The sequence below is a fragment of the Herpailurus yagouaroundi genome, unplaced genomic scaffold, assembly GCF_014898765.1.
Source record: "Herpailurus yagouaroundi ecotype Mexico unplaced genomic scaffold, PumYag 159, whole genome shotgun sequence".
Lineage (NCBI taxonomy): Eukaryota > Metazoa > Chordata > Mammalia > Carnivora > Felidae > Herpailurus > Herpailurus yagouaroundi.
Window position 1 is genome coordinate 27,494,227 of NW_024412400.1, and position 14,532 is coordinate 27,508,758.

At 41.1% G+C, this 14,532-nt stretch overlaps 1 protein-coding gene across 9 annotated transcripts in view; it reads left to right on the top strand.

Moving 5' to 3' along the window:
- Nucleotides 1-14,532, top strand: part of NEK11 (NIMA related kinase 11) — a 281,184-nt gene that overhangs the window by 121,965 nt on the left and 144,687 nt on the right. For all 9 annotated transcript variants that reach the window (XM_040480180.1, XM_040480179.1, XM_040480177.1 and 6 more), the window contains one exon: nucleotides 3,945-4,059. In XM_040480180.1, coding sequence (XP_040336114.1) covers nucleotides 3,945-4,059 — 115 coding nt within the window. The remainder of the gene's footprint in view (nucleotides 1-3,944; nucleotides 4,060-14,532) is intronic.

Genomic DNA, 14,532 nt, shown 5'->3' on the forward strand with positions numbered 1-14,532 from the left:
TTCCTGAAGTTGCTGTATGGCAAATACAAATGTAGTTTCAAGTATGATCTTACATTTTAGTGTCTGATAATTTACTTGATGTTTTTGCTTTTCTTCATTGACCTTTCAAAATAATAATTTGTGAGTTATTTTTTCATTTCGGATATTATTATCAGTGTTAAACAACTGTAAGTGATCCTATACACTATAAGTGATCCTGTACACTATAAGTGATCTTGTCCTTCTGTAAGCTGGGATCCTTGGGGGATCCTGCAGTAACTTTAAGGTAAAACCGAGACCATATGGGGGCGCCGGGTGGATCAGTCAGTTAAGTGTCCGACTCTCAGTTTCAGCTCAGCTCATGATCTCACGGTTTGTGAGTTCGAGCTCCGCATTGGGCTCTGCACTGATAGAGCTCCGCATTGGGCTATGCGCGCGCTCTCTCTCTCTCTGTCTCTCTCTCTCTCTCTCTCTGTCTCTCTCTCTCTCTCAAACAAATAAATAAACATGTTTTTAAAAACTGAGACCTTGGGGCGCCTGGGCGGCTCAGTCGGTTAAGCGTCCGACTTCGGCTCAGGTCACAATCTCACTGTCCGTGGGTTCGAGCCCCGCGTTGGGCTCTGTGCTGACAGCTCAGAGCCTGGAGCCTGTTTCAGATTCTGTGTCTCCCTCTCTCTCTGACCCTCCCCCATTCATGCTCTGTCTCTCTCTGTCTCAAAAATAAATAAATGTTAAAAAAAAAAAAAAAACTGAGACCTTATGGCAGGCAGAATCTTGGGAGATTTTATTAATTGTATATTATCCCACAGAACATGAGATCCAGACAGGATAGTCTAGATCTTGGCTCAACTCAGACAAGGAAAGTAAGGATTTCATAAAGATCTCATGAAGCCCAACCCCCAACTTCCCAGTGTCTACCTAGTTCTTTCTAATTCTATCTCATTTCCATCAGCAAGGAGCAAAAGGAGCAGGAGGGGAAGTGCCTAATGCTTGTCCAGAGGTGTTGGTTCATTCTTTGATCATCTGAGTTTTAGTGTCATGAACGTCTTTGACTCTGAGCTTTCCAGAGGCACATTCCTAAGTTTACATATTGATGGGGACAGGAAATGTTGCGAGCAGATGCGTGGTTCTTGCAGACAGTATCTTCTAGCTGGTTCAGTCTTACAGACAGGGCTGCATAGCCACCCCCGGGTATCTTGCCCTATTTCCTGAAGTTCTCTCAGCCACTTCCTTCTGCACATTTTTAGCATCCCACCTTCTCAATTTCAAATGTCACCTTCTCTTCAGAAAAATCTTCTTTGACCTCACAGGTGAGCAATCCACTGGCTCTCCTCCAAATTCTTTAATTTTTTTTATTTTGATGTTTATTTTTTGAGAGAGAGAGAGAGAGCAAGTAAGGCAAGGGCAGAGAGAGAGGGAGACACAGAATCTGAAGCAGACTCCAGGCTTTGAGCTGTCAGCACAGAGCCTGACACAGGACTCAAACCCAGGAACTGCGAGATCAGGACCTGAGCCAAAGTTGGATGCTTCACCGACTGAGCCACCCATGTGCCCCTCTCCTCCAAATTCTTATGGCTTACAGCAATGCTTCTCAAACTTCAAAATTCACCCAAACCATCTGTTGATTTTGTTAAAAGGCAGATTCTGATTAGTTTGGTCTAGGATGGGGCATAGGGTGCTGAATTTTTAACAAGCTCCCTGGTGATTCCGACCTGCTGGTGTGGGACCACATTCTGATTAATAATGGAGAGGAACTGGTGCTCTTGAAAGCCATTCACCTTCAGATGAAGGAAGGCTTGGAAAAGCCACCGATGAACACTTTCTTATAGACTGTTTAGGAAAAAAGCATTTAAAGGGAACAGACATAAAGGGGAAGTGACCTTGGGCTTCCTTGTTGGCCCCAGAAGGAGGATGAAGAGAGGGGCCTGAGCAGGCAAGAGACACATTTAATCATATTCATGGGCACAGAGTGAGGCAGGTTTAATGATACTCAAAGAACAAAGGAGAGAGAAAATGGGAAGCTAAACACTTTGCAGAGGGACTGGAAAGCTTTAAACATCTCAAGGAAAAGCACCAGTGAGCTGGAAAAGATGAAATAAAGTGTAAGAAACAAATTGGATTAATCAGATGCAAGACGCTGAAGAAAAACGTGATGAAGAGAAAAGGAAGAGGAAAATGCTCCCGTCTTCACCCATACACATATTTAGGATTTCATTTCATCCTGATTTCACTGGGGCTCTGTTCTCAATTCCTTCTTCCTTTTTTTGCCAGCTGAAGCAAACTACCTTATATTTCAAAAGCAGTCATATAAGATAAAAATCAGAGTTAAGAGAGAAAAATGGGCTGGCTCTGTCATTTCTTAAACATGTTATAAAAATTCTTCAAGGCGTTTAGGAGAATAGCTTGTTTTGTTTTCCAGACCCTAACTGACAGGGGCCTTTTATTTGGGCAGGCATTTTCTGCTTGGCTGAACCTGGGTGTTGAAATCTGGAAGCATAGTTGAATGTGGATTCATGTTAGGCACTATTTCTTTAAAGGATGGTAGCTTCAAAACAAAACAAAACAAAACAGAAACTAGATTCCTGTAATACACATGAGAAGCCTGATCTTTCTTTTATCCTGCGGCACATCCAGTTGTGATGGGGCCAGAAATGGCTTTCTGTGGAGAAGTGCGTAACAGTTCAGGTCTCCAAGAATGAAATAATAATGGGAATCCACGATCAGATCAAGTTCTTGCTAAGAGAAGCAATTATGACAATTCTGTTTTTTTCAAAGAGAATCTTAGTGAATCAAAGTCCGTTGAGGGTCCAGGTACTGATTTTCCAATGATTTCTGATGTAAAAGTGAAAACACATTTCGCGCAGTCTCTGTGTGCTTAAAGTTCTTAAAGTTGCCTGTGTGCTATCAGTGATCCTTTCAAATTTGGAACCAATTTCACCTCCTGCAACAAGTATACAGCACAAAAAATGGACTTCTTAAAAATATTTTATGACTGTGTTTTCACAAATGCCATACCACAGTATGGCAAGCTTTGTTTTGCTTATTCATTTAAGATTAGTTTGAATTTAACTTTCTGTTTTTAATAAGATACTCTCAGAGTAGTTCTCCATGAAAGCCACTTTTCAAGGAAAATAGGTCAGTTCAACATTAGCTCTACTGAAAAAAAGACTGGAAAAAAAAAAAGCAAAATGATCTATTGGAATACCGATATATACATTTGAGAATTTTACTTTTTTCGAAGTGTGAATTCTTTCATTTTTTTTAAATGTTTGTTTATTTTTGAGAGAGAGAGAGTGTGTGTGTAAGTGGGGGAAGGACAGAAAGGATCCAAAGCAGGCTCTGCACTGACAGCAGAGAGCCCAATGCGAGGCTTGGAACTCACAAACCATGAAATCATGGCCTGAGCCAAAGTCTGACACTTAACTGACTGAGCCCCCAAGGCACCCAAGTGTGAATTCTTTCATGTGGTCTTTTAGATCTCTTTCTTTAGGAAACTGGAATTCACAGCATCATGGAACCGTTCAAGCTAGAAGAGAACGTGGAAGTCATCCAAGGCAACAGCTGTACTTCTGAGATGAGGAAACTGAGCAGGGCTGGGCTAGGGTGAGGTAGATGTGATACCCTGGATGCAGAATTGAAGAGGGTATTTGTTCTTAGCTGCTGATCGCTCCTTCTCTTTCAGGAGCCTAAAAGTGAGTACCCCCTTCAGTTGTGTTCATGGCCATTCCTCCTGCCTCACCCTAGTCATGGAGCTGAAATTGATGGTGTAGAAGATTAAGGTCACCTTAATTGGTGTTTCTCTTATCTCAAGCTGCCTTCTTAAAATCTGAGATGGTATCATGTTTAAGGGAGAGGATTAGGCAGACTTTTATTTCCAAATAGTCTTCTAAACAATATTGTTTCATTTGTGGTAATGCCGTTTTTTTCTATCAGCTTCTCATGAATTGTTAATTACCTTCCACAAGGAATCTGATGACCTGACTTCAGAGAACCTGCCTGAGTCTCAGCCCATTCCTTCCTTGGATCTTGGCCCACTTGAGTCAAGTATAGAAGACACCATAGCTGACCTTGGAGATCATGGTATGAGTTTGCATCAGTATTCAGAAGGGTTGGCACATAGGTTGGTATGGCTGACCCTCCAGTAGGCCTGGCTGGCTTCTGAGAAAAGCTTTGGATGCATGTGACCAGCTTCCATCAGTTTTCCAGAGCTGAGCTGGGACCAAGATAAAAAGCAGAGAAGCCAAGGGATTTGTTTGTCCTCTCCTATCTTCTTTGTGATAGATGAAGATGAGTTAGAAACTCACGCCAGGCGAGAAACCTCTTCTACATGAGTTAAACAACGTCATCATTAACTGACTTTGGAATAGTGTAGGACCGAGAATGTGCTGAATTACCATGTCCCTCTTCTATAAGTGATTCCCTGGCTTTCATAATGTAAAGTGAATAAATGAAGTCAGACCTTGGAAAATCAACTATATGGATGATAATGGATGTGCAAACAATACCAGAAGAAAAGTGCTCAGAACTGTTACCCAAATGAGGGAGATCTATCCTAGCTTAATGGTTAAAAACATGATTTAGGAGTGAAAAAGCTACCTATATTAGGGAAGCCCCTGGCAACTTAATCTTTCTAGATCTCAATTTCCTTATCCATGAAGCAAGAATAATATCTTCTTTAAGGGTTGTTGTGAAAAGCAGATGAGAGTAGGCATGTGATGTGCTCTTACCTTAGTGCCCCACACAAAGTAAGAGCCAAAGAAAGAGAAGCATTTATGATCCTGAGAGGAAGGGTTATGACCATCTCAGGGCCATCTCAGTCTTGTACCACTATCCCCAGTGCCTAGCACAAAGTGCTAGGAATATTGTAGGAACTCCATTAATATTTCTTGAATGAATGGATGGATGGATGGATGGATGGATGGATAGATAAATGAATGATATGTTAGTCTCGACCTCTGAGAAGCAGATGTCAACATGGGACTAAAAGTGCAAGGATAGGGGCGCCTGGGTGGCGCAGTCGGTTAAGCGTCCGACTTCAGCCAGGTCACGATCTCGCGGTCCGTGAGTTCGAGCCCCGCGTCGGGCTCTGGGCTGATGGCTCAGAGCCTGGAGCCTGTTTCCGATTCTGTGTCTCCCTCTCTCTCTGCCCCTCCCCCGTTCATGCTCTGTCTCTCTCTGTCCCAAAAATAAAAATAAAAACGTTGAAAAAAAAATTTTTTTAAGTGCAAGGATATTATTAAGGGAAATGGCTACATGGAAGGCATTAGGGAAGGAGCTGGAAAAGGCTGAGAGAATCATCAGGCCATGATTCAAGTCATGTTTCAAGTAAAAAAAGCAAGGTTTGGTGGATGTGTACTAGTCTGCTAGGCAGACACAGGCAACCAAGACATCAGGAAGTCTTCAAGCAAAGTCAGTAGCTAGGGGCTTGCTCGAGTATCCCTGCTGCACTCTGGCAGTGGTAGTGGCCTCTGACAGAACACAGGGATGGATTTCAGAACACAGCCCTGGGGCCCTTGGCCAGTTAACACTCCTTGCAGTGGGAGGTCTTCAAGGTGCATCCTCATGGCTGCACAATGGTGTAACAGCTCTCTGGCAGTAGTTGAGTTCTCTTTCCAAAGTGAGGGTGAAAGTGGTGAAATTTGGATTAACTGGTCATCACAGCCCAAATTCACATTTGATATCTTCCTGCCAGAGCCATTAAAGCTTGTGCTGTCTCCTTCACCTGTAAGGAAACTAGCACCTAAAGCTTTTTAGGTTGACATTTTATTTTATTTTATTTTATTTTATTTTATTTTATTTTATTTTATTTATTTTTTTTTTAATTTTTTTTTCAACGTTTATTTACTTTTGGGACAGAGAGAGACAGAGCATGAACGGGGGAGGGGCAGAGAGAGAGGGAGACACAGAATCGGAAACAGGCTCCAGGCTCCGAGCCATCAGCCCAGAGCCTGACGCGGGGCTCGAACTCACGGACTGCGAGATCGTGACCTGGCTGAAGTCGGACGCTCAACCGACTGCGCCACCCAGGCGCCCCTAGGTTGACATTTTAAAATGGTACTGTGGAAGCCATCTGGTAACAGGTGTTATTGACAAACAAATATATATATCAGGTGGATTTGCATCTTAAATCCTTTTCAAGTATTTCTTTAATATGTTGTTATTCTCCAAAGGTAAAACTTGGGAGAATAGAAATATCCCATGGGCCTTTCCTTCCAAAAATATAAAACTGAGAGGCCATTGGATAGCACTTGATATGGAAGGCTTATGCTTTGCTATATAAGGCAGAGCCATCGCTATGTAAAAAGAGGAATCCCCAGGACAGGATATTGAGTGGGTGGTCTAGGATCAAGAAGTCTGGGGCCAACCTCTGTGTCTCAAATAAGAAAAGTACTGGGGTGCCTGGGTGGCTCAGTCGGGTAAGCGTCTGACTTCGGCTCAGGTCCTGATCTTGCGGTGTGTGAGTTCCAGCCCTGTGTCGGGCTCTGTGCTGACAGCTCAGAGTCTGGAGCCTGCTTCAGATTCTGTGTCTCCTCCTCTCTCTGCCCCTCCCATGCTCATGTTCTGTCTCTTCCTGTCTCTCAACAATAAATAAACGTTAAAAGAGGTTTTTTTTAAAGTAGGAAAAGTACTTACTACTCATTCCATGGAGGAGAAACCAAAGACATTAAGTAATTTGCTCAAGAACCCAGAAGTGCCTAACTTCTAGAGCAGCACCCTTTCCATTCCCCCAAAGTGTATGTATTTGGAGGTGGTGGATGGGAGCAATAGGTTTGTAAGAAGCAGACAGGAGTCAAATGAATTGGACTTTCAAAGGGCAGAGTCTTTGTGTATCCCTATGCTAATTTTTGTGAACTGTAGTAGTCAGATTACTCCTTGGCTAGCTCTGACCACAGGTTGCACCTGCTACTGGGAAACTCAAGCCAATATCCTCCTTTATCTTTTATCATGGAGGTTTCAATATGGTAGACCAGGTATTGATTTACCAGCCACACTGGAAATGGTGAAATCTACTATGACTACCTTGTTTATACTATAAGGAAACACTACCATAATAAACTGTCAGATCCAAAAGATGCCTTGTAGTTTTAATTGAGCCAAATGCCTTGTAGAATAGTTTAAACATTCCCTTTTTTTCCTCCCTGTAAATTCATATTTTCTAAATTGAAAAGGGATATTTGTTTTTTATGAATATAATTTATTGTCAAATTGGCTTACATACAACACCTAGTGCTCATCCCAAGTGCCCTCCTCAATGCCCATCACCCATATTCCCCTCTTCCCCACCCCCCTGTCCACCCTCAGTTTGTTCTCTGTATTTAAGAGTCTCTTGTGGTTGGCCTCCCTCCTTCTCTGTAACTATTTTTTTCCCCTTTCCTTCCCTCATGGTCTTCTGTTAAGTTTCTCAAGATCCACATATGAATGAAAACATATGATATCTGTCCTTCTCTGACTAACTTACTTCACTAACCATAATACCTTCCAGTTCCATATGCATTGCTGCAAATGGCATGATTTCATTCTTTCTCATTGCCAACTAGTATTCCATTGTATATATAAACCACATCTTCTTACCCATTCATCAGTTGACGGACACTTAGACTCTTTCCATAATTTGGCTATTGTTGAAAGCACTGCTATAAACATTGGGGTACACGTGCCCCTGTGCATCAGCATTCCTGTATCCCTTGGGTAAATTCCTAGTAGTGCTGTTGCTGGGTCATGGGGTAGTTCTATTTTTACTTTTTGAAGGAACCTCCACACTGTGTTCCAGAGCGGCTGCACTAGTTTACAGTCCACCAATAGTGCAAGAGTGTTCCCGTTTCTCCACATCCTCACCAGCATCTGTAGTTTCCTGATTTGTTCATTTTAGCCACTCTGACCGGTATGAGGTGGTATCTCAGTGTGGCTTTGATTTGTATTTCCCTGATGATGAGTGACATTGAGCATCTTTTCATGTGCCTATTGGCCATCTGGATGTCTTCTTTAGAGAAGTGTCTATTCATGTTTTCTGCCCATTTCTTCACTGGATTATTTGTTTTTGGGGTGTGGAGTTTGGTGAGTTCTTTATAGATTTTGGATACTAGCCCTTTGTCTGAGATGCCATTTGCAAATATCTTTTCCCATTCTGTCGGTTGCCTTTGGGTTTTGTTGATTATTTCCTTTGCAGGGCAGAAGCTTTTTATTTTGATGAAGTCCCAATAGTTCATTTTTCTTTTAATTCCCTTGCTGAAAAGGGAGATTTAGAACTATGAAAATGTTCTTTGTGTTGATGATTGATTAGAGTTGTGGGCAACCAGAAGATTGTTAGTGACCACATATCTTAATCATAAAATTTTGAGGCATGAGACTTTAATTCGTTGATGAGTTCTGAAGTTGTTATTTCTCCCATTCTCTATGCCTTTTTTATTTTTTAGGTTTATTTATTTATTTTGAGAGAGAGAGAGAGAGCCAGGGAATGGGCAGAGAAAGAGGGAAAGAGAGAATTCCAAGTAGACTCCATGCTGTCAGCACAGAGCCCAATAGGGGGCTTGAACTCAGGAACCGTGAGATCATGATGAGCTGAAATCAAGAGTCAGATGCTTAACCAACTGAGCCACCCAGGCGTCCCCCTGTTCTCTTTGCCTTTTAGAAGATATGACTCCAAACATTAAGCATCCAGAGGAAGTTTTTGTTTATTTTTTATCTAGCATGTATATGTAGAATAAAATTACAGTCTTTTTTTTTTAAGCTTCTACACCAAATGTTTAATCACTCTTTGATGTTGAATTGGGAAATTCCCTTTGGGATGTGAGGAGTTAGTTGCAGAGAAAGAAAACAGAGTAAGACATTATTTACATTTGATATGCATTTAGTTGACTACAGCTGATTTAATATAGGCAAAGTCATGGATAACCATTATAATCAAATGAGAAGGCACAACTGGAATGCTAAAGAAATGATCCCTATTTAACTCTTTATATGTAATACTGATGATTTCTTGAACGTTAATTTTTGCCAGAATTTCATTATACTTTACCCTTGTTTTCAGCAATTTCATTGCACTTTAGCCTTGTTTTCAGCAATTCACAGTTAAGTTTCAGAATAGGGTTTCTTGCAAAGCTGGGATAGCTTGAGGCTCATGAGCATGGTCCAGGCAGAGCATGGGTCTCAACTCTTCAGATGCGAAGGCTTCAGTGATGTGGGCCTCGGCTGCCCGCCCATAGCCTGACCAATTGTCACTTAATTACCCTTTCAGCTACTCCACAAGCAAGTCCGGGGCCCCTTCCCTGTGCTCAGAGAAACCGCCACCCTCAAGGGAATTGTACTTTGCTTGCCCGTATGAAGTCCACATGCCCTTTGCAGTTGAGGGCTGCTCTGTGACTTATGGCATCAACTCTTCCCTTTTAACGTCCAAATGGAAATAAAGTAATTTGAACTCTGTTAGACAATGATATATTTTTATTGTTTTCATTTTACAAATGAAAACATTTATCAGCTCTGCAATTCTACTTCTAGATAGTTACCTAAGAGAAATGAAAGTATGTCTACAAGAAAATCTGTACTCAAATGTTCCTAGAAGTTTTATTCATAATACCAAAAGCTAGAAATAAGTCAAGGGCCAACCAGTAGGTGAATGGGTAAACAAACTTGCAATTTATCCATGCAATGTAACACTATTTGGCAATGAAAAGGAACAAACTATCAGTACACACAACAATATGGATGAACAGCAGAAATATTGTGCTGAGTGAAAGAAGCCACAAATGAAAGAGTTCATACTGAATGAGTCCATTTCTGTGAAGTTCTAGAAGCAGAAGCACTCATCCATAGTGATAGAAATGAGGCCAGTGGGTTGTCTGGCCACTGGGAGTTAACTCAAAGGGCACAAGAGAACCTTTTGTGGTGATGGAAAAATCTGATACCTTGATTGTGATGGCAGTTTACTTTGACGTATATATTTGTCAAAACTCACTGAACTCGATGCTTTACATGAGTGCCTTTTATTTTCTATCAATTATACCTCAACAAAGTTGATAAGTAAAAAGAACATTGATAAGATATCCAGAAAAAAAAGAAAGGAAAAACCCATTATGAGTAATGCCCATCAGTCTGTGCTTTAGCTAATGAATGGCCCAGAGAGACCCTGGTAACGTCGTGAAGATAGAAGGCAACTGGGAAGATCTATAGTATTACTTGGGACACAAAGTCCTTAGTCTGGAGAGTGATCAGGGCTTTTATTCTAATGTCAGCTAAGCAATATTGCCTTCCACAGAGAGTGTTAACAGAGCTTTGGGGTCTTCTCTCATGAGGAAAATTGGCTTAAACATGAGGGGCTGGGATCCCTTACCTCCTCTCTTCAGTCTTTATAGTTGGAGAGATCACACTGCTGTGGCAAGGAACCCGTACCAGCAAGTCTCATAGGACCTCGTGTCCTCTGAAAGCAGCCCCAAAATACTAGAACAAAAAGTAACAGCCCAGGCTGCTAAACCCAGCCCAGGACAAAGAAGCTGGTAGAGCCCCCTGGCTATCAGCCTTCAAAAAAAAAGACTAAGTGCTGGGGGCCATTTCTGTGTTCCTAGATGTCCCATCACTCCCAGAGCTTTACATGTCTTGAAGGCTTGATTTATAAATATAAACTGATGGTGGTTTTATTTCATATTTGTCACATATTCCGTTGGGTTACTTTTGTGTTGCATGGTAGTGTTTCCACCCGACTCTCATATTTACTCCCCGGAATAAAGGGTCCTACGGACGCTCTCTAATTCCCTCAGCTCAAGAGGATAATTAAAATGAATCTATTGAATAAAGATGTGCCAATTCTCCACCCTGAGGCATATTTAATAGTTTAGAATGTTTCTTCCATAAGACAAGCTGGATAGGTGCCTCTAACTGAAATCTAAAAGATTGTATCCAATTTGAAAACTTCAAGTGGATGCAGAATAACACCTGCCCAACCGGCCACTTCACTCTTGGGTCCTAAAAGGCATTATAAAAATAAGAGGAAAATCAGTCCCCAAGAACATCAGTTACTCATATAGAAAATCAGTACCCATGGACACCTCAAAATAAGCTTCTCAGCTCAGCTGTATGTGACTCCATGGTCCATTCTTTAGCCAAATACAAATTATACAGTAGTTATTCAACTATAGGTGTTGCAGGTAGGCCAGAGAGCATCCTTAAATGGCCTTGCTGGGCCTGTCATGGGTCGTGTTTGGAATGAATCAATTAAGCAGAAAATTAAAGAAGCATCAATCATGGCTTTCAGGTCAGATAGACTACAAAATATAATAGACTAAACCCTCACATAATGTGTGCTTCAGGCAGCATTTTGGACATACCACAATATGACTTTTCTTTGGTTGATGAAATTATTTCCCATGCACACAAGGTTCATAGTTGTGCCCAGGGCTCTTGCACCCGCCACCAAGAGAACATCATTATGATGCCCAAAGGTAGTAACGCTGTCACAGAACACTAAGACCGTTATTTCAGATGGTGTTTTGCCTCCAGTCAACTAACCATCTTTGATCCATTGAAATATTGTATCTTGGTGTTGGTTTAAACCAGACTTTAATGTAGGTATCTGTGATGGGAATTTAAATCTGTCTTGTGTGATCTTTGTAGAGAGGCTCTTTTGTGGCAGTGAGGGCCACGGCAGTATCAGCCACCTGCTGTGTTCAATTGTCAGTCTGTCGGTTTTTGAAGTGAAATCGCACATCTCCCAAACAAAAAACCATTCTGGTGAGGAGCCGTGGCAGCAGTATCTAATGCCTTTTGTCATTCCTGACTAACAGCATTTTCCACTGAACTTCTCTTCTCTCACTTCCAAAAAAAAAAGAAGAAGAAGGCAAAGAAAAATTGGAACCATACAGAAAGTTTCAGAGCGATTGCCACGTTTCATAGTAGTGTGTCTGTGTACGAGCAGTATAATGAATTTGACTTATTCTGAAAAAGTCAGTTTTTACACATGTTGAAGAAGACTAACCTCTGTGTGTTCACTAGCATTCTGGATTAGAAATTTTAGTGGTATACTAGAGAGGGCTACAAAGTGACTACTGGTTAAGAAAAAGCAGTGTTAATTTTAAGAAAATTAAAATAAATTTTCCTCTTAGCCCCATTAGCTCTGTGTCATTGATGAGGAGAGTGAGTCAGTGCTCTGACTGGGCAAGCGTGTTCAGAGGCCATGCTCTCACCTATTCCCAGAATGCCATCTTGATGTCATTCCATACCTTACCTCTTAACTTTTTACTCTCTGTAAATCATACTCCTACAAATGTTGATCTGTCAACTCAAAATTCCACTAAATAGGCATCACGATAAAAGTCTATGTTTCCTATTATATTGGCAATACTCATCGATTCCAATTGATGGCACCTCTGAGAAGCACTTGCAGTACAGAAGCAGGTCACAGCACGGCAACTGAGAGCAAACAGGCCAGTCCTTTGTTATTCAAAGCATGGTCTGAGGACTGATATCATTAGCATCCTGAGAACTTGTCAGAAATGCAGAATCCCAGACCTCACCCCAGATTTCCTGGATCAGTAGATGCAAAATCCCAGTGATGTGTATGCACATTCAAGTTCGAAGAGCCTGAGCTAGACTCTAAGCTCCACAAGAGCATGGGCTATGTCTGTCTTGTTCATCATTTTATTCCCATCTGCTGACAGTGACTGGCTCTGAGTTGGTGCTCGGTAAATATTTGTTAAATAAACGATTACATCTAGGAGAAAAGTTCTGTAAGAACACTAATGCTTTTTGTCATAAGCAGCATACATTTCTTGCAGAGATTGGTTCATTTGGGAAAACAGTAGAATAACAAGTTGCCAGAAGAGGCTAATTTGTGTATATTGGTGTTCACCTATAATTTTTACTCTTTCTTCTTAAGGAAGGTGGTAATCTAATTTTACCAGATGGATACTGGAAAGATGAAAAATAGAGGAATAGTGTCGGAGACATGGGAATAGAAATCTTCCATGCATGCTTTTTGAGCCCCCTAGCCATTGCATCTTTCTTTATAGATACCCCTCCATTTAGATAATCTTTAATGTGAGTTGCCACAGTGCAAAAATAGGGTTTCTTCCTCTGCAATGCCCATACTATTTAGTTTAAAGAAGTGGTCACCCACAAAATAATCCTCTCAGACCCCTTCATGTGTTTGTTAAGTGTACACATTCAATGGGAATAAAGGGGTTTTATGAAGTGTAGTCTGTTACAGGTGCACCCAAGTCTCTTCTGTTCGCATCAGCCTAGTATCCCCATGGAATCTATGACTGTACTTTATAGATGACAGGGCACGAGCAAATGCTGGTTGGTAGATTACTCTTATAACAGGCTTGCTAGAGCCTGTATGTGAACATAACTCTTTAGTGGTTTTATCTGTTGGGTCCCCTGAGCCTGTATGTGAACACAACTCTTTAGTGGTTTTATCTGTTGGGTCATCTGGGAAGCAGACACTAAGAGAAGTGCAGGAGATGTATTGAGGGTACTTTTTGTTGAAAGAAAAATGGGGGGTGGGATCAGGGGTAGCCAAAGAGAGCCTCTAGACTACGCTGTGGGTCTGACACCTGTGAGATGTGAGCAGGAAGGAAGGATGAATGGGTAGGAAGAGGCTCAGACCTTACTATAGCTCCGATGGAGAGTTCTGGATCAAAGATTGCCCATAGAGGAATCCTGCACTGTGCAGAAATGCTGTGCCCTACTATCCCTTCCTGCTCAATGGATCCTCAGATGCTACAGCTGGAGGCTGCCAGCTCACCACATGCTTTTCAGCTAATTGGCAAGTTCTTGGAAGGACAGCTGACACATGCCCCTCAATAGATGCCACAGTGGTCAAGTTGAGTTGTTCTATATGCTTGAGGTGAATAAAATAGTATTTCAGTTAGCAATCTATATGCAGTACTTTTCTCTAATTTAGAGAAACTTACCTCCACTATATGTAAAAGAAGAATAACTAAAGCTTCTGGAATATCCATAGACACTTTACAAAAATCCACTAGACTGGAAGCCACTGTTGTGCTTGAAAGAAATTTGGAGCCAGACTTTGTCTTTTTCCCACTTCTAGCCATTTACCAGCTGTGTGAATGCAGAAAAAATTGCTAACCCTTTGTTTTCTCATCTGCACAATTGGAATAATACTTTATTTTCTAGGGTTAAGGAAAGAATAAATTAGATATAAACAAAGAACTTTGAACAGTGCATGAAACAGAAAGTATACAACAGTATCTTACTAAAAAAATACAGTGTCAAAGCAAGTTGCAATATTTTCTCAATTTCCACATAAAACCTCTGAATTGGATGAATACTATTTCAGTTTTTAACTACCCAGGAGACCTTCTGATTATAGCTTAAAAGCACCTTTACAATATGAATGAAGTATGATTTGGAATACTCTATTTGCTGTAGTTGTTGTATTTATGAGAAATATAAAAATCACTCAGTCTGCTTAGTTCCACCTGTCAAATTATGGTCTGAATTATGTCCATTTGTGCTGATTAGCTTAGCAGATATATAGATAGATAGATATAGATATAGATATAGATATAGATATAGATATAGATATAGATATAGATATAG